The sequence below is a fragment of the Xenopus laevis genome, chromosome 5S (genome assembly GCF_017654675.1).
Source record: "Xenopus laevis strain J_2021 chromosome 5S, Xenopus_laevis_v10.1, whole genome shotgun sequence".
Taxonomy (NCBI): domain Eukaryota; kingdom Metazoa; phylum Chordata; class Amphibia; order Anura; family Pipidae; genus Xenopus; species Xenopus laevis.
This window is the reverse complement of record NC_054380.1, coordinates 45819690-45846441: the sequence shown is the minus strand read 5'-3', so window position 1 is coordinate 45846441 and position 26752 is coordinate 45819690. Positions and strand designations below refer to the sequence as shown.

Here is a 26752-nt window from a genome sequence, read left to right as displayed (position 1 = left end):
AAAATGGAATGCACATACCAAATGCAAATACTGTATGTTTGCCGGGGTGCAATATAAATTGTGACATATAGAAATACGACAATATCGAAAAAGAAATTCTGATACATCTGTGTGCATTTTTCAGTCTAGTTTAAGGTATTGTACTGTATGTGTTACATATATGAAGTGGCTTATTATACCAGAGAGCGTATTACACTGCACAGCTGCAAGAGAGTCACAGCTGAACTAGTAGTTGTTTTCCATGATAAACAGCTATTAAGCAGTCAGAGCAAACCCTCATTAAAACCTCTGACATCACCCTTAGGGCAAGTGAATTCAGAACAGCAATTGCTGAATTGCATATGAAAATTATAGTTTTATTGTCTGTTCAACTGAAGGCTTCGCTCTGACTCCTATTTCAGTCAGCTCGGCTATAAAGAAGCCATTCTTTCCTGGTACAAAAAAGCACAGTACACCATTGTAATGTAAGAAACAGGCACTGTCTATGTATTCGGATAGCCTTGTTCACAATGGTACTAACAGTGAAATGACCTAGAAGTTCCTATTTTAGCAGCTGTGAAAAAATAAAGTCGTAAATAAGAAAATAAATTGGTCATCAACAAGAATGCAATTTGAAGAAGCAGAATGAGATTTTGTTTTATTCCGTCCTTAGTTCAGCAAGCAGGATTCATAGGTGGGAACCATGTATTTTATATTTATGAACGCATCTTCTCCGCCATGGCGCTCAAAGGCTTCCAGTGTCTCCTGAATTAGGTCGCCAATGTTTTCACGCTTTTGCTGGCTGTAGTCGATTCCATCTCCTGAATTAGCTGCAGAGAGAAAAGGCAAAAGGTCTGTTATTTTGCAACAACTTTGACATGATCCAGAATGTTTTTATGATACAATTGCTACTGTTTTGTTCTGGAAGCTGCAAAGAAATGATGTACTCGTTTTTCTCGTAGGTTAAAATTGCCAGCTTGTATTTCAGCAGTTCCACATAGTGATATGTCAGCTCTGTATGCGAGTGCCCTTACTGTGTGCAAATGCCACGTTGTGACACATGATGTAAAATAAAGTCTCTTATCCTACAGTTACAAAACTAGGTTATACTGTTTATTTCAATTTCTAAGCTGGATAAAGAAAGTTTCAAATACAAAGCCTGTTATACTGCATTCTAACATTTAGCTTTTAAGATATCAAAGTGACATCTTCAAATGTCAAAATACAAATGTTATTATCTTTATTAAATTTATGGCATAAATTACCATTAGATTGACTGGTTTCCCCTTCAGAACATGGCTGAAAGAGGAAGTATTGGGAAGAATCTGACATGGTCCAACACTACAAGGGCATATAATACAGTGTAATTTTTAGTTTTAAGGACAACTATACCCCCAAATAAATACTTAAGCAACATATAGTTTACATCATATTAAGTGGCATATAAAAGAATCTTAACAAACTGGAATATGAGATCATCTGACCAGAAATACTACAGCTCTAACTGTAACAGGAAGAAGTGTGGAAGCAAAAGACAGAACTTTATCTTTTAAATGGCTCATGTGACCTATAATGTATGGTTTGTTTGGTTTCTTTGTGTGCACCGTGAATCGTGTGATCCCAGCGAGCGGCCATTTTTTTTAAAAATGGCAGTTTTCTATTTATGATTACCCAATGGCACATACTACCAAAAAAGTATATTAATATGAAAATGGTTCATTTACATGTAGCAGGGTTTTACAGATGCTGTTTTATAATACATATATATTTTTATACAGACCTACAATGTTTGGGAGGTATAGTTTTCCTTTAAGAGCCAGGAAGCAACACATTTATTTATAGACCTCTCCTACAGATGTGTATGGGAAAAATCCAGGCTCAAAAATCATACACCACAAAGACCCCATTCTTGAGGAAGTATTATTTCCTTAGACTAATATTAAATACCGAGAGAGATATTACCAAAATGTGACACTGAACAGCCATGCAAGAAACACAGGCAAGCGTCAACAGGAACAATTGTTTTGAATGTCTCTGGATGAATATTGTACATTTTATGGTGTGCCTGGTTGAACAGAGCTTTCCGGAGAGAGAGCTGGTGTGATGTTATACCTGTAATCTGTTCCTCCCAGTCACAAAAATTACTCTATATAAAGAAGAGAGTATAGATGACTTGATCAGTGTACAGAGAAACTTTCCTTGGCTGCTAAGGGAATACTTGACTCTACAGTAGAACAAAGAGAGGAGTCTGTTCAGTATAAGGAGTTTCACCCTTTCAAAGTAATTGAGCCTATATATATATATATATAGTAGAGTGTAGCGCTACTTGTATAGATTAAAAAAACCCAGAAAGTATCTTATTCTGAACTACATGAACAGAGGCACAGAAACACTTAGATATTCTTCTTCCAATCAAAACACAAGCAAACACACTTATTCACACACAGAAGATAAAATAATGTATTGTTGTGTAAGCCCTCCTGCAACAAAATGACACAATAAATATATTCTATTTTGCAGAAAGAAGGGCAAGCTAACCTAACTTTGCGCTGACTTGAATATTTACGAGTTATTTTAATTATTTAAAGTGCTTTTACAAACATCATTGTGACCTACAGCCATAGAGGACAAGCACACAATCAGCACTATGCTATTCAGATGACAGCATTTCTGAGTTATGAGTTATGAGGCAGCTCCAGCATGATGCATTTTTTTAAAGGTAATATTTCTTTTATTGACATGTTCCTGGTTTTTACAGGAATGTTTAAAAGCTTTGTGTCGAAGACTATGGGGGGTCATTTACAAAAACCAACCTATTGGGTTTATTTTATGTTTACATACAGTAATTTTCTAGTAGACTTAAGGAATTAAGATCCAAATTATGGTAAGATCCATCATCCAAAAAACCCCAAGTCCCAAGCATTCTGGATAACAGGTCCAATACTTGTATAATAGAGCCTGTGGTCAGTTTGCTAGGGAGACAATGGCTAATACGGCAAGCTCAGTGTGGTAAGACTGCATAGAAACCTTACAAAATTTAATGAACACATTTAATTACATGAATCTCTTAATTTAAAAATAAGAAATCGTTTACTTTAAAGTGGACCTGCCACCCAGACATAAAAAGCTGTATAATAAAAGTCCTTTTCAAATTAAACTTGAAATCCAAATTTTTTAAGCATTCATAGCTGTTATAAACTCATTTAAAAAATCCAGTTGTCAATCAAATATTGTCTGCCCCTCAGCTATGAGTTAGGCATAGAGGCGGAGCAGGCAATTACTTTCACTTTCCATTCTGCACGTCCTAGATGTCACTGCTCTCCCCACATTCCCCCGTTCTCTTCGCCGTTTAATTGCATAGCCAGAATATGGGGATGGACATCAGGTCCCCCATTCTAGTGCACAAACAAGATTCTGAGATGATGCAAGGCTTGCCTTAATAACAGTGTCCACAAAATGGCTCCTGCCTGCTTGCTATAATTATGAATTCCCAGATGGAAGGAAACAAGATTCAAATAATTTTTCAGTGTAATTACAGATCATCTTGCTTGACTAACATAATAAAATAGAATTTTGAATATATTTTTTGGGTGACAGGTCCCCTTTAAAGAATATTATCAGCACTTATACTATGAAGTATTCCTGAAAATGCCTGATATTTCCTTCTGAACTAAACTAAAACTGCCAATTTCATGTTGAGGTCACCCACCAAGTAGAATGCTACTTATTTTATAAAGCAGCTAAAATTAAGGAAAATTCCAGCTAAAAAAAAAAAGATGACTGTATTGAAAGAGAACAATACACCTCTGTGCCTGGCATAGCAAGATGGATGAATCAGACTGATTTGCTCCAAACACATAATGTTAAATATGCAATCATCATTTGTTTTGAAGCACATTGAAACTGACATACAAGGTTTGCCACATACAGTATGTCCTTCCACACTTACATTTATATTGGCACACCAAACAGTGATAGCATTCTCAGATGCACAAATCTGGTATACATGACATGCAAACATTGATTGTGGATGTAAATGCTTACGGGGCTTCTCTTTGAGGCGGCATTAATCAATGAAACGGAAATTGCAGTGAGTATATTTGTCACCGTAGATTTCCCAAATAAAATGTCTGAAATATTCAGTGTACATTAAGGTTGCTGAATATTCTCTAGCAGCAATCAGTGCTTTATTATTGGTAAAGTACTCCAAAAAAAAAAATGTTTTCCGTAATATTTATTCTGCACTTTCATTTGATTGCATTGGTGAAGCATAAAGACTTGCTGGAAGTAGAGTCAAGCAGGGCACATTTTGAACAGCCTTTTGGGGCTAATGATAAATCTCATACCTGAATGTAAAATTGATTGCGGAACAGTTGTAATTGTAGAAAACAAAATACTGTATGATTGAATATGTAGAGAAATGAAAGTTACAGTATATTCACAAACAATATCTTATCTTATTTCTTAAGACACAGTTAAGGGGTTATTTATCAAAGTTCGATTTTATCTCAACATTTTCTGCTACAAACTCCGCTCAGGTTTTTTTTGCTTATTTATTATTACATTTTTCTGAAAATTTACTTTGAGGGAAAAAATCAGATTTTCACTATTTTTTTGGGATTTTTCACTCGAAAACTTAGATATCCTATGCTTTTTTCCCCGAAAACTCTGAATACTTCAGGGTAGTGCATGAAACCCAGCACACATCAAAAAATTATTGGTACTTCTCCCATTGACTTATATGCAACCTCAACAGATCTGAGATGCCGGATTTTGATTCGAACTTTTTCATCCTCTAGGTTTAATAAATTCCGAAAAATTTGTGATTTTTTAAAAGTCAGATTTGATTAAAAAAATCACAAATGTTTCGGGATTTTTGCATTTAAAGTTTACTAAATAACCCCCTTAAATACCAGAAAGTTGATCTCTATCTCATAAAAAGATGCTGATCACTGTTGTACTCTTACTCACTGTTGTCTCATAAAACAAATACTGATCACTGATCCCAGCATGCTTGGCAAACACTGCTCCACACACAACAAATATAACAGCATATTCATCCTGGCTTATCTTCTGCACCAGAAACATTTGATAATTTCTTCAAAAAATCATTGCCAAGACATGAGCCCCTATTATATCTAACATGTAACATGGTTATATTTTCTTTGTTTATTTATGTTTCCCCCCACACTTCAAGAAAACAAAGTCTGCTTTTTTCTGGTCAGAGTTTTAAAAGGGAAAACACGTTTTTTTTGGGGGGGGGGGGGACTTGACTTTTTCGTGCTACATAAAAAAAGTACTCCATCTCAAACCTGACAAGGTCATGTAGAAGTCAATCGCAGATGTCCTGCTTACAATTGGAAGATATGATTTGCACAATCCAAAAAAACTTCCAGCATCAAATTAAAAAAAAAATATACAATTCATATTTTTTTATGATGTTATCGGGTCTTTTCCCGTACCAGAATTTTTTTAGTTCATTTATTGATAAATACAGTAAAAATGTGCTTGGGAGTTTGGTCTAAGTGGATTTAAGAAAATAACTCTCTTGGTCTCACCATGCTACAGCTGGCTGTACAGACCATGGGATTCAAGTATGAACAAGATATATCTGGAGTTTCTGACACACATCAGATTCATTCATTTTTGGCAGTGACCAATTCGCCTCACACCGCGCCACTTCAGCAGGCGCAAATTCGCTACTATGCTGATTCACTAAAATGCAAAGTTGCGTATCAGCAGCGGAATGCTGGTGAATTTTACATCAGCTGGGCGAGCATTTCATAGTGAATTTTCACTGCTGTTCATTTCTGCCTAGCGAAACTTAGCTAGCACTCTTGCTCTTAGGTTAATTTGAATAGGGCGGGTACCTAAAAGTCGTATGGACGTCTTTATTAGTAATGTTGGTGCAAATGCTTGAAGTGGCTTCTTTTTCAAACAATGAGCCATAATAAAGACAGAAGAGATCCTCTAATGCTCTACACATGAGCCCACCCTTAAACAAATCTGGCATGCCCCTCAAATTAGTTTGAAAAAATTGTTAATAGTTCGGACTTTTGAAGACAATCCTGCTTTAAAAAAAGAAAAGTGTTTTTTACAACTTTAATGCATTTCCGGCATACAGGATATGATGTCACTGACATAAGATTGAGGAAGATGTAACTTCTTTTATCAGTTCGCCTGGTCTGAGGTGGAGAAGTGAACTCTAGCAAAAGAGGTAACGTTCAGCAAGATTAGTGAATTTGTTGAGTAATGACCATTCGCCAGCCCGAAAATTCTCGTTCTCTATGGAATTGTTCTTTATGCCTGAATTGGCGATGTCCCTGTGGATGAGATTTCTGGTGAATTTTCCTGGGCATCGGCCACTTCGCCCTTTAGTGAATCTGCCACCATGACTGATATTAATATAGATATTTGGCACTTTTTAATTGTTGTGCTTCTTTTGTACAGTTGTTGAGATCCCTCAAATCGTCAGCTTTTTTGAGTTGTCCTACAAATGTATTTGATTATCAAACCAAAACTAGTGCAAACAGCCCAGAAACTATTGAGGACCCTGAGGGTAAAAACCATATTGTTAAAGGGCTTCAGAGCTTAATAAATCTAAAAAAATGTAGGTTTTTGTTTCCTATAAAAATTCAAGTTTTTTCCCCTCTAAAAACTCGACCAGAAAAATGTTGAGTTTTAATAAATAGGCCCCTATATCTTGATGACTAGACTAGAGGATTGAGTGGCAGATCTATCTTCTTTGAGTGTGAGATTCAAGATTTTGTTTGGGATCTATATTTTTAAAATACAGGTATGGGACCTGGCGCTTTCCACATAATAAATCTTTCCTTAATTTTGATCTTCATACCTCAAGTCTACCATAAAATCATGTAAACATTAAATAAACCTAATAGGCTGGCTCTGCTTCCAATGGGGATTCATTATATCTACTGTTTTATTACTACAGAGAAAATATTTGGGTTGTTTGGATAAAATGGCCTTTCCATAATTCAGAGCTGTTCAGATAACGGGTTTCCCAAAAACAAATCCCATGCCTGTATATTATTTTGTTTGTGATCATCTTTATATAATGCCCAGTATATACAGTACCAAATTACATAGACAACCAATGAACTGTACGACAGTGTAACGTTCACAACTAGGAACTGTTGTGACCGAGGATAGCCACTCCAAGGGGAGTGGATATGGTGGACGCCCAGGGGTGTAGCCATAGGTAATAGTAGGCAAAAACATGATGGTGATGAAGTTATAGCAGGTTTATTGCAGACGGAACACAGAAACACAAAAGGCAGGAACAAGCAGAATGGCTGATCGAGGAATCCACATGGTGAGGGAAAAAAGGGGAACACAGGAACAAAAGTACTCACTCAGGAAACAAGGTAACAAGGTTTTCAGGAACAAGACAAACAAGGTTTTCAAGGTTCAGGTTCAGATTCAGGTTCAGATTCAGATTCAGATTCAGATTCAGATTCAGATTCAGATTCAAAATAGCAGGTCAGGAACAAACAGGATACAATCAATGACTCAGCACTGAGCAAAGCTCAGGGCGGGGTTTATAAAGGGAAGGTGATTAGGAAATGGGAAACACATGAGGGTAAACGAGGTGGGTGGAAAACAGACTGTGAATGGCAGATAACAGAAAACAATACACACCAAAGTTCAGAATCAGCCCTGAGAGCCCCCAGTGGCTCATCAGGTAAGTGCTGCAATGAGCAGAACAGCACCACCAGAGTTCAAGTCCCGGGCTGATCCTGACATTACCCCCCCCTTGAGGATCGACCTCCGGGCGATCCCAGGATCAAATGGTCCCCCATCCATTTTAGTCCAAACCCTGGGGAAATGGGCCGAAGCCTCGCCAGAAACGAGAACAGGAGCTTCTTGAGGATTGGAAAACAAAACAAAGAAATTGCTGGGGTCAGGAGCCAGAACAGGAACATTGGCAGAATTAGGAGCCAAGATATCACAGCCAGAGTCGGAAACCAGGACATGAAGACAGACAAAAACAATACAGGCACCCATTACAGGTGGCGGACCAGGAGCTTGGACACCCATCACGGGTGGCAGACCAGGAGTTTGGACACCCATCACGGGTGGCGGATCAGGAATACAGGCACCCATCACGGGTGGCGGATCAGGAGTTCGGACACCCATCACGGGTGGCGGATCAGGAGTTTGGACACCCATCACGGGTGGCGGACCAGGAGCACGGGCACCCATCACAGGTGGCGGACCAAGAGCACGGGCACCCATCACAGGTGGCAGACCAAGAATACAGGCACCGATCACGGGTGGCGGATCAGGAGTTTGGACACCCATCACGGGTGGCGGACCAGGAGCACGGGCACCCATCACAGGTGGCGGACCAAGAGCACGGGCACCCATCACAGGTGGCGGACCAAGAGCACGGGCACCCATCACAGGTGGCAGACCAAGAATACAGGCACCGATCACGGGTGGCGGATCAGGAGTTTGGACACCCATCACGGGTGGCGGACCAGGAGCACAGGCACCCATCACAGGTGGCGGACCAGGAGCACAGGCACCCATCACAGGTGGCGGACCAGGAGCACAGGCACCCATCACAGGTGGCGGACCAGGAGCACAGGCACCCATCACAGGTGGCGGACCAGGAGCACAGGCACCCATCACAGGTGGCGGACCAGGAGCACAGGCACCCGTTAGAAATAGGAAGAGGCAAGCCAGGACAGCAATACCAACACCTACAGCAATAGACCTGATAGAGACAGGATTAACCGCCCTACCAGGTCCAGTAGCAGGGAAAGTGGCACTATCCAGGGCAGGCAGGTCCTCAGGCCCGGAGGCCAGGGCAAACCGTACAGAAACTGGCTCGGGAAGAAGCAGTCTTCTGCGAGCTGACACGGGAACGGAGTCTGGCTGGGCTGCTGGCACGGAGACTGGAACCGTCTGGGCTGCAGGCACGGAGACTGGAACCGTCTGGGCTGCAGGCACGGAGGCTGGAACCGGCTGGGCTGCAGGCACGGAGGCTGGAACCGGCTGGGCTGCAGGCACGGAGGCTGGAACCGGCTGGGCTGCAGGCACGGAGGCTGGAACCGGCTGGGCTGCAGGCACGGAGGCTGGAACCGGCTGGGCTGCAGGCACGGAGGCTGGAACCGGCTGGGCTGCAGGCACGGAGGCTGGAACCGGCTGGGCTGCAGGCACGGAGGCTGGAACCGGCTGGGCTGCAGGCACGGAGGCTGGAACCGGCTGGGCTGCAGGCACGGAGGCTGGAACCGGCTGGGCTGCAGGCACGGAGGCTGGAACCGGCTGGGCTGCAGGCACGGAGGCTGGAACCGGCTGGGCTGCAGGCACGGAGGCTGGAACCGGCTGGGCTGCAGGCAGCTTTCGGGGAGCAGGCACTTTCGGGGAGCCGGCACAGGCAGCTTTCGGGGAGCCGGCACAGGCAGCTTTCGGGGAGCCGGCACAGGCAGCTTTCGGGGAGCCGGCACAGGCAGCTTTCGGGGAGCCGGCACAGGCAGCTTTCGGGGAGCCGGCACAGGCAGCTTTCGGGGAGCCGGCACAGGCAGCTTTCGGGGAGCCGGCACAGGCAGCTTTCGGGGAGCCGGCACAGGCAGCTTTCGGGGAGCCGGCACAGGAACAAGGTCTGGCTGGGAAGCCGGCACAGGAACAAGGTCTGGCTGGGAAGCCGGCACAGGAACAAGGTCTGGCTGGGAAGCCGGCACAGGAACAAGGTCTGGCTGGGAAGCCGGCACAGGAGCAAGGACTGGCTGGGAAGCCGGCACAGGAGCAAGGACTGGCTGGGAAGCCGGCACAGGAGCAAGGACTGGCTGGGAAGCCGGCACAGGAGCAAGGACTGGCTGGGAAGCCGGCACAGGAGCAAGGACTGGCTGGGAAGCCGGCACAGGAGCAAGGACTGGCTGGGAAGCCGGCACAGGAGCAAGGACTGGCTGGGAAGCCGGCACAGGAGCAAGGACTGGCTGGGAAGCCGGCACAGGAGCAAGGACTGGCTGGGAAGCCGGCACAGGAGCAAGGACTGGCTGGGAAGCCGGCACAGGAGCAAGGACTGGCTGGGAAGCCGGCACAGGAGCAAGGACTGGCTGGGAAGCCGGCACAGGAGCAAGGACTGGCTGGGAAGCCGGCACAGGAGCGAGGACTGGCTGGGAAGCCGGCACAGGAGCGAGGACTGGCTGGAGAGCCGGCACCAAAGCTGAGACTGGAGAGCCGGCACCAAAGCTGGAGACTGGAGAGCCGGCACCAAAGCTGGAGACTGGAGAGCCGGCACCAAAGCTGGAGACTGGAGAGCCGGCACCAAAGCTGGAGACTGGAGAGCCGGCACCAAAGCTGGAGACTGGAGAGCCGGCACCAAAGCTGGAGACTGGAGAGCCGGCACCAAAGCTGGAGACTGGAGAGCCGGCACCAAAGCTGGAGACTGGAGAGCCGGCACCAAAGCTGGAGACTGGAGAGCCGGCACCAAAGCTGGAGGCTGGCGAGCCGGCACAGGAGCAGAAGGTTGTGGAGGAGACAAGGGCCCAAAAACTGGAAGTGGCCGATCTGACACAGGCCAGATAGCGGTTTGTAGTTCATCTTCATCCGAGTCTAGATCCTCCCAGTCCTCATCGAAGGCAGAATCCTCCCAATCATCATCGGAGACAAAATCCTGCCAGACATCATCAGTGAAATGGATGGCGTCTTCTGCCTTACCCTCTCCATCCCAAGGGAGTTGCAGTTTAACAACAGAGTCAGAAGGCATGGAGGGCTTTCCCAAAGGCTTCCTGTAGTTGGGCTGAGTCATTCTGTAACGTTCACAACTAGGAACTGTTGTGACCGAGGATAGCCACTCCAAGGGGAGTGGATATGGTGGACGCCCAGGGGTGTAGCCATAGGTAATAGTAGGCAAAAACATGATGGTGATGAAGTTATAGCAGGTTTATTGCAGACGGAACACAGAAACACAAAAGGCAGGAACAAGCAGAATGGCTGATCGAGGAATCCACATGGTGAGGGAAAAAAGGGGAACACAGGAACAAAAGTACTCACTCAGGAAACAAGGTAACAAGGTTTTCAGGAACAAGACAAACAAGGTTTTCAAGGTTCAGGTTCAGATTCAGGTTCAGGTTCAGATTCAGATTCAGATTCAGATTCAGATTCAGATTCAGATTCAGATTCAGATTCAGATTCAGATTCAGATTCAGATTCAAAATAGCAGGTCAGGAACAAACAGGATACAATCAATGACTCAGCACTGAGCAAAGCTCAGGGCGGGGTTTATAAAGGGAAGGTGATTAGGAAATGGGAAACACATGAGGGTAAACGAGGTGGGTGGAAAACAGACTGTGAATGGCAGATAACAGAAAACAATACACACCAAAGTTCAGAATCAGCCCTGAGAGCCCCCAGTGGCTCATCAGGTAAGTGCTGCAATGAGCAGAACAGCACCACCAGAGTTCAAGTCCCGGGCTGATCCTGACAGACAGTTACCCATGGGTTGACTTTGAAGATGGGAACAGCTGGCTATAGAACCATGCCATAAGTCATAATTATAATCTCTGTCTCATTGCCACAAATAGAAAAAAAATAATTCATCTCTATGATGATTTTGCCCTCAGGTATGAAAAAGTAATCACACTGCTCAGCACTTCTGAGGCAAATAAACTCTACAGCTAAAAAAGAATAGTGTATTTTGACTTTTGCTTAAAATGCCCCCCCAATATCACCATTTTATTTTGTCAATTTTTTTTGTCCCTTTAGTATATCTTTATGTGGCAATTTCTCAGAAAAAGTGTAAAGCATTTTATGGATTCATCTATAATTTAAATTTAAAAAATCAGTTACATGCAGGGTAATGGCAGTCACTGGTGGATATATGCTACTGGCTATCCAATACTGCTAAATGGCGTCCTTCTGCCATTCTCTATACACACATGGGATAAATATTGGTCTATAAAATTCAAGGGGCAGTTACATCCCCTAGTCGAAGCTTTTTATATATAATGATTACAAAAGTTACTGTGTTTTCATTGTACTGATCACTATACTGCATTGTTTGACCGAGTTTCTACCATTGCCTGATTTAGCCGTGGAGGTGATTGGCCAAAACAGACTGTTCTCCTCATTCAGAATGTCATCTAGGAGGACTTCAAGCAATAGTTGAGTCCAGACATTCACATACTATGTACTTGTTTCTACAATTGCACTTCAGCAGTTGCGTTTGGTTAACATGTCTTTATTATTTATTTTGAATATTAAAACCATAAAAACCAAATGTGAAAAGGATCTGTGGAAGTTTTACTAAATGACAGTGTATAACATATACAGCAGACTAATATTATTAGGGTGTAATAAAGTTAGAAGCACCTATTAACATTGTTTTATTATTATTATTATTATTATGCTATGGTGAAAGCTGCTGTATCTTTGCATATAGCAATCACTGGCTTAAACATGTGATTTAATGTGTCATTTGATCAATGCCAATACAAACTTGTTGATTAATCGGATATATGATATGAAAGAAGCAAGAGTGTATCAGAAGATAGCATTTATACTAGCACAGTAACATTTGTTTTATGAAAAACGCAAATGGGAATACACTATGGAATAAACAGATTAATCTAATAACATATTCTGCCTTAATAACGAAAGTGTATATATGAAAGTTTGAATTTCATCAGGTTTTTCAAAATAGTATACATTATGATCTGTCATCAATTAATTCATTGCTTGATGCTGCTGGACTACGGATGCTGTGTTGCGCATGTAAATTAGCCTCAAAGGCATCTGAGACATACGCTTATTTCAGTGTCTATTCTTGAGTCATAATTAACCACTCCTTTTATAGATCTTTGAGACTGAAAATATGAGAAAGTCAATACACCTTTACAATGTGTTACAACGTTGCTGGAAGCCAAACAAAACCCTTTAAAAAATGTTCATTCTAGTGTACAATGTGCTTGTTTATTTCATAACGTCTTGCTTAGATATTAGAGATGTTAGATATCTAGCCACATTTCTGGATGTAATAAAGTGAATATTATTAAAGAATTCAACATACATATACAGTATGTTATATTGCCTTGCAGAGATTTGCAGCCTTTTTGCTATAACCATACTTACTTCTCCAATAAAACTAAAGCATTGCTAACAAAATTCTGAATAAGAAAATGTAAATATTATTATTTAATTACAAGAAAATGTATATGAAATCTTCTTAAGCATTGCTCATACAACACTGCAAGTGACATCACTGTACCGATTATAACTGATGACATTACTAATCATCATTCTGATGATGATCCCTAGTGGTAGAAACATGTCGATTTTTAAAACCATTAGGCGGGGGTGCAATGAGGCTGTGACCACAAAATACATATAGACAAATACAAATATTGCAATATATGGACAAACAATCCCTGTTTTGTTTAAAGGGTAAAGCATTTTTCAGTAGCAGTATGCACAAAATGTCTCTGTCTTAAATATATTGATAATGGGTTCAGTGTAGAGGACCTTTTGTATTTATATATATGTATTTTGTGGTCACAGCCTCATTGCACCCCCGCCTAATGGTTTTAAAAATTAGTGGTGAGCACAAACTTTCCTTGTGTACATATATATACAGTCATCTGAAAAAGTTTGGGAACCCCTCTCAGCTGCGTAATTATTTACATCACTTTCAACAAAAAAGATAACAGTGGTATGTCTTTCATTTCCCAGGAACATCTGGGGTGTTTCTGAACAAAGATTTTTAGTAAAGCAGTATTCATTTGTATGAAATTAAATCAAATGTGAAAAACTAGATTTGGGTACCCTTGTAATCTTGCAAATTAGAATGCATGTAACATGCTCAATACTGATTACTGTCAACACCAAATTGGTTGGATTATCTTGTTAAGCCTTGAACTTCATAGGCAGGTGTGTCCAATCATGAGAAAAGGTATTTAAGGTGGCCAATTGCAAGTTGTGCTTTTGTTTGACTCTCCTCTCAAGAGTGACAGCATGGGATCATCAAATAAACTCTCAAAAGATCTGAAAACAAAGATTGTTTAGTATCATGGTTTAGGGGAAGGCTACTAAAAGCTATCTCAGAGGTTTAAACTGTCAGTTTCAACTCTAAGGAATGTAATCAGGAAATGGAAGGCCACAGGCACAGTTGCTGTAAAACCCAGGTCTGGCAGGCCAAGATAAAAACAGGAGCAGCATATGTAGAAGATTGTGAAAATGGTTACAGACAACTCAAAGATCACCTCCAAAGACCTGCAAGAACATCTTGCTGCAGATGGTGTATCTCTACATCGTTCTACAATTCAGAGCAATTTGCACAAAGAACATCTGTATGGCAGGGTGATGAGAAAGAAGCCCTTTCTGCACTCACGCCTAAAACAGAGTTGCTTGTTTTATGCAAAAGATCATTTAGACAAGCCACAGTCATTTTGGAACAAAATGCTTTGGACTGATGAAACAAAAATTTATTTATTTGATCATAACAAAAAGCGTTTTGCATGGCGGAAGAAGAACATCGCATTCCAATAAAAACACCTGCTACCAACTGTCAAATTTGGTGGAAGTTACATGCTGTGGGTCTGTGGGGCTAGTTCAGGGACTGGGGCCCTTTTTAAAGTTGAGGGTCAACCCAATATCAACTAATTCTTCAGGATAATGTTCATCAGTCACAAAGTTGAAGTTACGCAGGGGTTGGATATTCCAACAAGAAAATGACCCTAAACACACTTCGAAATCTTCTAAGGCATTTATGCAGAGGGAGAAGTACAATTAAATATCATGGAAAATCTATTGGATGCTTTGAAGCAGTCTGTCCATGCTCGGCAGCCATCAAATTTATCTTAACTGGAGAGATTTTGTATGGACAAATGGTCAAAAATACCACCATTCAGAATTCAGACACTCATTAAAGGCTATAGGAGGCGTCTAGAGGCTGTAAAAATTGCAAAAAGAGGCTCACCTAAGTATTGATGTAATATCTCTGTTGGGGCGCCCAAATTCATGCACCTGTCTAATTTTGTAATGGTGCATATTGCATATTTATGTAATCTATAAGGATGGAGTGACCAGATGCCTAACATAATAGCCAGAACACTACTTTCTGCTTTTCAGCCAGCTCTCTTACTCTGAGTTAGTCAGCAACTTTAAGGAGGGCCACATGGGACCTACTGTTCAGTGAGTTTGCAATTGATCCTTCGCATTCAGCTCAGATTCAAAAGCAACAGTTATGACCCATGTGGCCCTCTCAAGTTACTACCTGGTAACTAATCAGTGGAAACCAAGAGAACTGAAAAGCAGGAAGTAGTGTTCTGGCTATTATGTTAGACATCTGGTCACTCCATCATTTATAGATTACATTGTTGGCTAACTAAATATATTAGAAACATGTTTTCTAACATTGCACAGAATATCTATTTACCCAGTTTTATATGCAATGCATAACCTGTATGAAAACACCCTGTGTATTTACTGTATAAAGCATAACTTCTATACTTCAGAATATAATCATAGTAAGCAGAAAATAAGATACATGAAATGTTAAGTATGGTACAGCCTTAGGAACATTGTGAGTTGTCACGAAAAGACCAGGAATCTACATTTTATATTATATTGTACACTAACATATTTTCTTTTCTGTTGCTTGCCTCAAAGGTTATGAAAAATACAGGGACAGAAATCAGACCAAAAGTTGTATTTGGTTTAATTGCTTCTGCTATGAAAAAAAATCACTACATCAAGAAGAAGAGGAAAACACAAGGCAGTTATACAGTTAAAGCAAACAGACTTTAGAGAGAGCTATTCTCTTATCTGGCCATTACAGTATCCTAGACATTAACACTATTTTCAGTAACGTTTGCAAAAACCAGTCATATGTCACAGTGACGTTTGAACACATGGAGAAGTTTTGCTAATGATGCAAGCCAAATACAAATACACTTGTGATTTGCTCTTGAAACAAATACACTGAAATCAAGCCAGAATGACAGCTGTTATCACAGTTTCCCAGTCCCCTGAAATATGAGCCAAGATCAAACAGAATCCATGCCTACTTCACATTTTTTTTTATCAAAGTATTAATACGAAAACAAAGCCATTGTGGGTTTTGTTTTCTTTTCACGACAAATAACAGCAGGTGATGTATTAAATCTCTGCAAAAAAGGGAATTGAAATTTTGTCTGTTTGTGAGCAGCTTTATTGCTAGCATAATAAGGCAGAACTTTTAAAATTGTCTGTGTAGCATGTAAAAGATCAATAGTGGAAGAAAGTATTGCAGAATAATATTGCAGAGCAAAATATATGTTTTAGAATTATGGTATTGAAATTAGAAAAATAGGAGCTATTAGTGCTCATGTACATCCACAAGTGCAGTTGTGGTCCCAGCACAGTATCTATCTATCTATCTATCTATCTATCTATCTATCTATCTATCTATCTATCTATCTATCTATCTATCCACTGTTTTCAAAAAGTATCAAAACACATATAACTGCTTAATGTGTAGGTGTATCATAATAAAAACAGGGACATTTTTTTGACCACACCTGTTTTTGTGGCCACACCCCCTAATTACCATGTTCATTTTACAAAATTTGGCAGGTTATGAAAGTTTGAACACATTTCTGTGGTTTTTTTTTCCAGTTATTACAGTTTTGCTAATGAAGATGAATTGCCCTTTAGCTGTGAGTCTAACTTCTCCCAAGAGATCTGTTATCTTATACTGTTACAATTACTTATTTGCTTATCTCAAAATTGTTACAAAAGTATCTTATCTGCAGCTGTGGCTGTTCTGGACTCTCTGCCAAAAGCCAATTAAGTTAGAAGCATTGTTTATTTTTCTGGCTGTTCAGTGCAGATAAAATCAGGACTTTCCAGTTCAAACGAGGGACTGCGGGTTGAGCTGTCAAAAGAGGAACTGTCCCTCTGAAAATGGGACATTTGGGAGGTATAGGTGTATATTTATTTAGGTGTAAATACATACTGTATATATTTATTATTAAGCCATTTTTACCATTTCAGGCCCTACAGTATAATTATACAGTATGAAATACAATGGCAGAATTTTTAGATCGTGCCCTGTGGCAATCCCCAGCTCTATAAACATGCATCTAAAATGTGCAGTATTTACTTTGTCATTCCTTTTGTGTGTTAACTCAAAGAGAATGTCGTTTTCTGTATTTAGAATATTTAACACAAGCATGAAGTTTCATGAGGGAAGAATGCTTCCGAAGCCACAGATGAAAAGAAAGAACAGAAATGGCTGATGGATTGTGCTGGCCTCTAGAGAAAAGCTTTGTGAATGCTCAAACCTCAGACTGAACACTTGTGCTCATGAAGGTTAAAGTACTGGCAGACCTAGAAACATAAGTCCGCTATTTATCTAGGAGCCAGGTATACAGCAGACAGCTGCAATCTGAGCCTTGCTTCAAACATATCCCTATAACCTTAGTACTGACCTCTGGTGCTTAGAAGTCCTTCTTTCTTTACTCAAGTGTCATTAAAAATATATATGTATAACGAAATGTCACTTCCAGACACTATCCTGTTTTTGTGATAGACATACTGTACATCAATGTAGAATTGTCCAAGCAGTTAAAGGCTGGGTCTCTTTTTACTCACAGTAGTACACAAACCTTCTACTGTGTACAAGCCAATGCTTTGATATCTAAACTTAGCTGACAGAAAGGTCCTGATTCACTTGAATGACTGTTAAAGTATGTTGACACATAATAAAACAGGCTATTTGCAATGTCATAAATCAATAAAGGCGATTGGAAATCTACAGAAGTTATTTTGTTGGGGTTTTTATTGTGCACTTAGTAACTAAGACATTTTTCAATGCCAGTCCATTCAAAGAAACTTTTAAACCAAGACCAGGAATCAAAAATCTACATTATCAGAAACCCAGTAATTATTAGATAAGAAACAATTGGGGGCAGATTTATCAAGGGTCGAATTTAGGATCACCATTTGATAAATACGCTTTTAGAAATCCCATAGGAATGAACAGAACTTGGGTGAGTTTTTGTTTATTAAGCTTTAAACTCACATTAATAAATCACATTAATAAATCTGTCCTTTAGAGTTCATGGGAGTTTGTAAAAACAAAAAAATTTACATTTTCAAACTCGGGTGAATGGGATTGACCCGCGAAACTCGAATCGAATTCAATTCGAGTTTTTTTCTCTGTAAAAAACTCGATTTTCAGGAAGGCTGCAAACAACTCCAAATTGATCCCAGGACGTCCCCCATAGGCTAAAACAATTAGGCAGATTTAAGGTGGCGAATAGTCGAATCAGAATTCTTAAAGAGCCAGTACATGATAAATTTCAAAAATCGAATTCAAATTTTAACTATTACCTAGTCAAATTCCACTTAAATTAAAATTTTCACTTCAACCCTTGATAAATCTGCTCCTCATGTGAATTTTTTTTTTACTCTAATAAATTTGAATATACTCACAATTTGACTGGGAGGTTATTTAAGAATAAATTTGAAAGTCTTATACAGTATTCAAATGAATAATTCCAACCTGAAAATTGTATTCCATTTGTATGAATCAAGTTTTTCTCTGGAAAAAAACCCTTGAATGTCAGGAAGGCTATTAACATCTCCAAATGGTTCAACGGACCTCTGCCATTGACTTGTACATGAACTCGGCAGGTTTTAGGTGGCAAATATTCAAATTAGGACTATTCCCATGGTCGAGGGGGTTATAAATCTCACATTTAAATTTACATTTGAATAGGGGTATTAAAAATCGAATGTGTGAATTTTGACACCAACAAATTTCAAAAATTTGAGTTTACTATTAGACCCTTAATAAATCTGCCCCTTACTGTTAAATTGCTAATTAATATGATTTATTCTGAAAACAATATACAGTAAATACAGCGTATTCTTACAGGTTTGGTAAATTAAACAGCACTTTAGTGTAATTTTATAACACATAGGACTTGATATAGCCTTTAATAACTGTGATATTTGTGCAGCTTTCTATGAATGTAACCTGGCTTGATCCTTTGACATTTACAGACAAAGAAGTAGAGGAGATCACATTAAAATTATTTCCAGCTGAGATCACTTGTATGAAGGATGTGTAATAAAAAACGTTAATAAAATAACAATGACATAATATTAACATACCAAAATCCACACTTAATTAAGAAATGGGTCAATACAAAACTCCATAGACTATTAAAGGAATAGTTCAGTGTGAAAATAAAAAATGTGTAAATAGATAGTCTGTGCAAAATAAAAAATGTTTCTAATATAGTTAGTTAGCCAAAAATGTAATGTATAAAGGCTGGAGTGAACAGATGTCTAATAAAACAGCCAGAATCCAACTTCCTGCTTTTCAGCTTTATAACTCTGAGCTAGTCAGCGACTTGAAGGGGGGCCACATGGTACATTTCTGTTCAGTGAGTTTGCAATTGATCCTCAGCATTCAGCTCAGATTCAAAAGCAACAGATATGACCCATGTGGCCCCCTGATTGGTTACTGCCTGGTAACCAGGGTAACCAGTCAGTGTAAACCAAGAGAGCTGAAAAGCAGGAAGTGGAGTTCTGACTGACATGTTATACATCAAATCACTCCAGCCTTTATACATTACATTTTTGGCTAACTAACTATATTAGAAACATTTTTTATTTTGCACAGCCTATCTATTTACCCAGTTTTTATTTTTACACTGAATAATTCCTTTAAAAGCAATAGGAACTAAACAAAATAAAAACACACTGGGAAAATGTAAGTAACCTTTAGATGATTTACAGATGAAACCCATGAGTACAATGCTGTGTAAAGTACCTTCCTCATAAATGGATCTACAACCTGATTCTGAGGAGCAGCCAACCTCCACATATTAAAACTGTCTTCCCAAACAATTGTTTTCTGAGAAAAAATTCTGAAAGCCTTATATTATTAAAGAGGGTGTATATGCCAAATATGCAAATCTCAGAAACCTTATTTAGTGTATGGCCTGACCACTGACAATGGTCATAGTCATGGTTCTCTTTGAGTAGCAGCAGAATTGCCTATTCTCAGTTCATGTTTTCAATCTAACAGGTCCGCATTCAGCCGAATTCGAATCGTACAAATCGAAGGAATAGCGCAAATGATCAAATTCGATTCAAAGTGTTTCCCAAAAAAACCTTCGATTTTTCAAAGTCCACCAATTGACTCCAAATAGGTTCAAGAAGGTCCCCCATAGGCTAAAACATCAGTTCAGCAGGTTTTAGTTGGCGAATGGTCGAAGTCGAATTTTTAAAGAGACAGTACATGATAAATTTCGATATTTGAATTTTCAATTTTTTTTCAAATTCAAATAAAATTTGGACTATTCCCTAGTCGAAGTACACAAAAAATAACTTGAAATTCAAATTTTTTTCATTCGAAAATAAACCTCGACTTTTGTTAAATTGGCCCCTTAATTTTTTATAATTTGATATAATGGAGAAAGGGGTGCTGGTCCCCCAAATTGAGCACTGGCAATAAGTGAAGGATCAATTAATTTTCAACCACACTCCAATCAAACTCAAATTTATGAAATCACAAGTAACCCACAAACACCAGGGCTGACCAATGAGCAGATTGGATGTATGCATGAGACAGTAGGCAAATAGGAAACACAGGCCATACTTGATCCAGGTTCACATAAACAATTCTGTATGTAGAGTGAGCATTAATGCACTGTTTTATATTTTGAGAGTAGAATAATCTCTGCAGCATTTAAAGTCAAGAAAAATAAAAATAAATGAATGCTATTTAAGTCAAGTTATTACAAGCTAACTGAACACTTGCTCAATATTTATTATGGCTTACTTGTGTAATATCTGCAGGCATAAGACTTGGCATCCATATGTTCCTACTTATAAATCATACTTCTGTTTGACATGAGTGTTTTCATCTGGGGTGTTTTATAATTTTGAGACTATTTGTGGTTACACCATTGTAAAGACTAATATGATACATCTGGCTGGAGCTGTGCAACTGGAAAGTGGTTCTTGAATGCACTAATTGTTCTTTTGATTTTTAGTAATGTTACATTGTTTATTAAAGCAGACACATTCACCAGATACATTATACTGGTACTGACTTTACTAACATTTGTTAATGGGAATTACAAATAAGCACATATCAGGGAGAAAGAAAAAAAAAACACATGGAATTCCACCTTAGATTTAATTGAATATGTTAGTTAGGGGCATTGTGTCCTTTATCTTGAAACCCATTATGCAGAAAGCTTCCTATTTGAAAATGTCCCTTTTTCTCTGTAATAATAAAACGGTAACTTGTACCTGGCTGCAAATAAGCTGCACAAAACCCATTTGGTTTAGCTAATATTAGTCATGGATTATGGCTGCTATTGAGAGGATGAAACTTTAGGCTAGTGTAATAAGTTCAGTATATCAATTCTGGTATTTTAAACCATATTAATTTTTAGGGTTTAGTTCCCCTTGTTGATAGGTGAATTGTCTTATAGGTTATTAGAGCCCTTATGCTATTGGTTTATACAAACAATCATTAAGTCAAATGCAATGATGTGCCTTGTTTCTGACAGCAAGGGGGTTATTTATTAAAGTCTGAATGCCAAAAACATGAAACATTTTAATTTTCTAACTATAGCATCCAAATTTTTAGTAAAAAACCCCTCACATTTTTCGAGAAAAAGACAGAATCAGAAAATCCGGCATCTCTGACTATTTTGGACTTTTTGGGCAAAAATCCAAAAAATTCTGGCTTTTTGGGGAAAAAATGGAGCAACTGGGGATAAACCTTTGACAATTCAGATTTTAGCTTTATTTTATAGAGTTTGTCCCCTGATCTGAATTGTATTTTTTTTTTTTTATTAATAAATAAGGTCAAATCGTTTGGTCTGACTTTTTTAATATCAAAACTCAGAAAAATTTGGATTTTGATAAATAAGGCCCCAAATCATTTATCCCTCAATACTAAGGCCACTATTTAAGATTGCTTGAGGTAAGAAACTCCCCTGGGTTTCCTTGAAGATTGCTTGAGCTGAAAAGCTGGAGCAGTGTTTTATTATAGGCCCCCCTATCTTCTATTTGTTCTTAGGAGGTATACAGTATATGGAAACAGGACTGTCATTTGAAATTACATTGTTTAGCCTGTACTTTAGGCAGAAGAGCAACAATTTCATTTTTAAGCACAGATTATTCTGCAAAAGAAGCCTTACCTATGTACATATTTGTATTTATCCAAGTCAGAGGAAGAGGCAATAAGGTAGACTGATTTGCAAACAGAAATGTGCCTTCCAGAGAAAAGTGAATTATACTGCATTGGCTCTGCAAAATGCCTAACACATCTCACTCATAACCTGCTCATTCCTAAATCTACTCTGTTCTTTATGAATACATATAAATGTATGTTGCTTCACTCACATTTTGTACTCTGGGATGATACCTTCTCCTGGTCTTTTCCCTATATTAACAACTTCAATACAATGTTTTCCTTTCCCCCTTACTGCTATTTATTGGATGTGGAAGGTCATAAATAAATTATATGTGTATTATAATATAGTAACTGTGCTATAACTTCAGGAATGTTGCAGACCTTCTATTTCATATACATATTAAAGGGGTTTTTCACCTTACAAAGACTTTTTTTCAGTTCTTTTCCATCTTTTATTGTTTACTGTTGTTTCAAAATTGAAGTTTAAAGTTGAATGTTTTAGTCTGGCAGCCTAATAATTCAGGCGCAGATTCTGGACTGTTACAATTTGCTACATAATTTGCTACATTTCTCAGCACCATTTGTGGAATATTAGCAACTATTGTATCAAAAACAGCTGCCTTTAATGAAACTCAGGGATTCTGCTCAGCAGGGACAAAGATAACAAAAGTATAAACTAAATGTGTCAGTGTAGAACAATTACACAGTCAGCAACATAAGAAGGTGAAAAATGAAACTTTACACTTCAATATTAGAAAAATGGTCACAAAAAGAAAGTAGACAGTAACTGGAAAAAGTCTTTATTTCTGGCAATCTATCTGAAACCAACTGAACTGAAAAAAAGTGTTGGAAGGTGAACAACCTCTTTAAGGCGCTAGCAAGATTAATGCAATATTAAACGTTTCTAATATAGTTAATTAATGTAATGTATAAAGGCTGGAGTGACTGGATGTCTAAAAGAACACTACTTCCTGCTTTTCAAATCTCTAACTCTGAGTTAAGCTCCCCATAGACGCAACTATTCTTCTTGCCGAACACCCGATTTTAGGGAAGCCCGACCAATCCTTTGAAATTATCGTGTGGTTAGTGGTATTCGAACGATCGTAAATTGATCGGCCAGGTCAAAAAATCTTTGTGGGTCCCAGTGCAATCTATCTATGTTTGCAGGGCCAAGCAGGCAGCTCCCCTTTGTTTTCCTGGCAAATTGATCTTTTTAGTTGATGGTAAATACGTAGGATCGTATGATCGTTCTGAGAAGATTGTGGTCTCACGATCACGATCAGGATCTGATCTTTTAAAAATCTCAACATCTATGGCCAGCTTTAGTCAGCAACTTTCAGGGGAGGCACATGGGACATAACCAGGGCCGGAACTAGGGGTAGACAGAATAGGCAGCTGCCTAGGTGCAACGATTGGGGGGCGATGGGCAGCTACCTCTTCTGCCTACTTCCAAACCTGGCACTAGAATTTTGCCGGAGTATGGCCCTTCTCGCATTTGAAAGCTGTTGCCACAGACGCATGCGCAGATGAATACTGATGCCTCGCATGCGCGCACAAGCACTGGTAACTCGCATGTGCATGCACTGATGACGCACGCACATGGGGCAGCAATGGGGGCGAGCTGACTGCCTTGGGCGCCCAAGCAGCCAGGCCCGCCTCTGGACATAACTGTTCAGTGAGTTTGCAATTGATCCTTAGCATTCAGCTCAGATTAAAAAGCAAACAGTTATGACCCATGTGGCCCACCTCAGGTCTCTGATTGATTACTGCCTGGTAACCAATCAGTGGAAAACAAGGAAGCTGCAAAGCAGGAAGTAGTGTTCTGGCTATTATGTTAGACATCCAGTCACTCCAGCCTTTACACATTACATTTTTGGCTAACTCACTATATTACAAACATTTTTTATTTTGCACACCCTATCTATTTACCTAGTTTTTATTTTTACACTGAACTGTTCCTTTAAAAAGGATCCTTCTAAGCAACTTTCAATAGGCATGCTCAATATTGGCTTTAAGGTTAAATAGCACTTGGACAGTGCTGTATTCCTGAGGGGCAGGCATGCGGGACATATATAGTAGATATACAGGTTATGGAGACCTTCACTTACTGCCTTCTCTGCAGCAGGGCTGCCTGGCTCCAACCAGCACTGAGAGCAGCAACACCCCAGATGCAAGTGCTTAAAAGAGAACTAAGGGGTTTGATTTGAAGCAATGAACTAAAGGAGTATACAGTATATACTTTCAAAATATCTGTGCTCCAGGATATGAAGAATTTAGACATCACTACTGAACTATCAGAAGATTCTGTAGGGTTTTTGAGATAAAACACAAGTGCTTCCAACAGTCTAGATGCATCTATGAGCATGGGTCACAGCTGGAACTTGCAAATTAAAGTTAATGAAGAATAGAGCACATTGTTTCACTTGATAGCTGCCAACATAAGTTTCCTATATAGAAACTGTTGCAGGTTTTCTGTCCATGATAAAAAAAAAATGCTTATTTTCAGTAGAGCAAATATGCATGTCACTGGTACTGCTGTTTTAATACACCCTTTTTTGATCTTTTAACCAGTATGACATTTGACAAGTCTTCATTGATGTTGATATGTGCCTTAGAAATGACTGATATGAAAGACCTAAGTTCCTTAGACCAAATAATTGTTTTAGGGGACATAAAATCCAAATTCTGAATGCAGAGAAATGAAACTGCATCAGCTGCAGTTCTCTTCTGGGTAAAGACTGAAACAATGCTCCCTAAGGCCATTTATTCTGTGACCTATTTTTTTTTTAAAAGATATATGCTTATAGTAAGTGTAACTCTAATGCTTCCACCTACTAAATGTTCATTTGTTTGATATTCAATTATATATTAAAATGAGAAAATTAATAAAGCAAAATAAGAAAATTAAATAGTGTTATTAAAATGCTGTGACTAATATGATTGAGTTGCTTTTTCTCACTACACTTTATCCTTAGCCATTTCTTTAGCTTAGGTCTTATTTTCACTGTACACAATTTATTTGAGCATTTTTCCAGAAGTTTTGGAACACTGAATAATATATTTTATGTCTTCTGAAAATTAAGTACAGCAATAACTCCTGTTGATTTCATGGTACAATAATATACAGTATGGGCATGCCTATGCTTTAAAACACGAGTGGGGAAAATGGGTATTAGACATGTGCAGACAGCAACAAAAAGTTAAGGCTGAATCTCAGAGAAAGGTATATTTAAGAATTATATACTAAAAACTGGGACAATGCCTTTACACTCCTATTAAAATATACAATGGTTCTTTAGTTAGAGCCTGAAAAATACAATTTTAGGAAACATTTTCAGAAACATGGCAACAGTAATTGTCTGACCTATTTTCTCCCTTGCAGGTCCATATAAAGCAGCACACAAGGTGAAAAATGATGGAGAAAACAAAACAAATACTTCACGACAACTACCTGAGATGCAGGGAGAAGTCTTCCAAAACAAAGCTGGATCAGGGTCCTTATCTGCCATCCAACTCAATGTTCCATTGTATAAAATCATAATAAATGAGCCAATGGTATCTGAGTTGCTATTATTTCTTCAAGTGATGCACATTTATAGCAATTGTGACTGTGCCCAATCCATACCACATGTCGCTTTCAGCAGTGAAGGTTCAATATACAAGCTATTTACGCCAACTTAATCAATATACCTTGTGTCGAGATATAGTCAACACCCATGGTCTGGCTTGGTACAATTGTTTGCTGCATTGTAATGCTCAGGCAGGATTTTCAATTAAATGAATTTATAAATACATAGACCAATACAACCAACACTGTAAAAGCCTTTTATAATTGAACAAACGTTTCTAACATTATTAAACATTTATTTTTCTATTTTATGACAAGTAATAGACTATGGTTTGTCAGGAACAGAAAAAAATATAAACATCATATTTATGGCCCAAATGAATATAACTTACTAAGGGGGTTATTTATCAAAGGTCAACTTTCGAAGTTATATGAATTTTTTTTAACTCAAATAAAGTTGAATGTACTCACAACTCGAATGGGAGTTTATTTATGAAAATTTTTGAACGACCAGAAAATTTAAATTTAATTTGAATCGTGTTTTTCTCCAAAAAAACCTTGAATGCCATGAAGGCAATTAACATCATGAAATGTTTCAACGGACCTCTGCCATTGACTTCTACATGAACTCCGCAGGTTTTAGGTGACGAAGTTTTGAATTCCAGGTCGAGGTATGATAACTCTCACATTCAAATTCAACTTTAAGTTGGTGGTTTTAAATTCTAAATTGTGAGTTTTGACCAAAAAAGATTTGAAAATTTTAATTCAAATTTACCATTCAAACATTATTAAATCTGCCCGTTTTGTGCATTTTCTTACATTTCTGATTTTTTTTTCATTAAATATGGATTTTTTTCCATTTTTAAAGGTTCAGAGTTATCCTAAGTAATACGTCAAGTGTAGTTAGCCCGCAAATAACGAATTAAAGAATAACAACCAATAACTATTAGCTGGCAGTTGTACCTAGAAAGCCCAGTGTTGGTATTCCAGCATAAAAGACTAACTACAAATGTCCCAAGCGTATTTTTACA

The 26752-nt window shown here is 39.0% G+C and overlaps 1 protein-coding gene and 1 long non-coding RNA gene across 3 annotated transcripts in view; one reads left to right on the top strand and one right to left on the bottom strand.

Annotated features, from left to right (window-relative positions):
* Positions 1-616: 616 nt before the first annotated feature.
* Positions 617-26752, bottom strand: part of LOC108717868 (parkin coregulated gene protein homolog) — a 383935-nt gene continuing 357799 nt past the window's right edge. For both annotated transcript variants that reach the window (XM_018265279.2, XM_018265280.2), the window contains one exon: positions 617-809. In XM_018265279.2, coding sequence (XP_018120768.1) covers positions 649-809 — 161 coding nt within the window. In that variant the 3' untranslated portion in view covers positions 617-648. The remainder of the gene's footprint in view (positions 810-26752) is intronic.
* Positions 756-25711, top strand: LOC121394202. The gene is made up of 2 exons (XR_005961550.1): positions 756-831; positions 25536-25711. It is a non-coding gene; the product is annotated as an uncharacterized LOC121394202 (long non-coding RNA).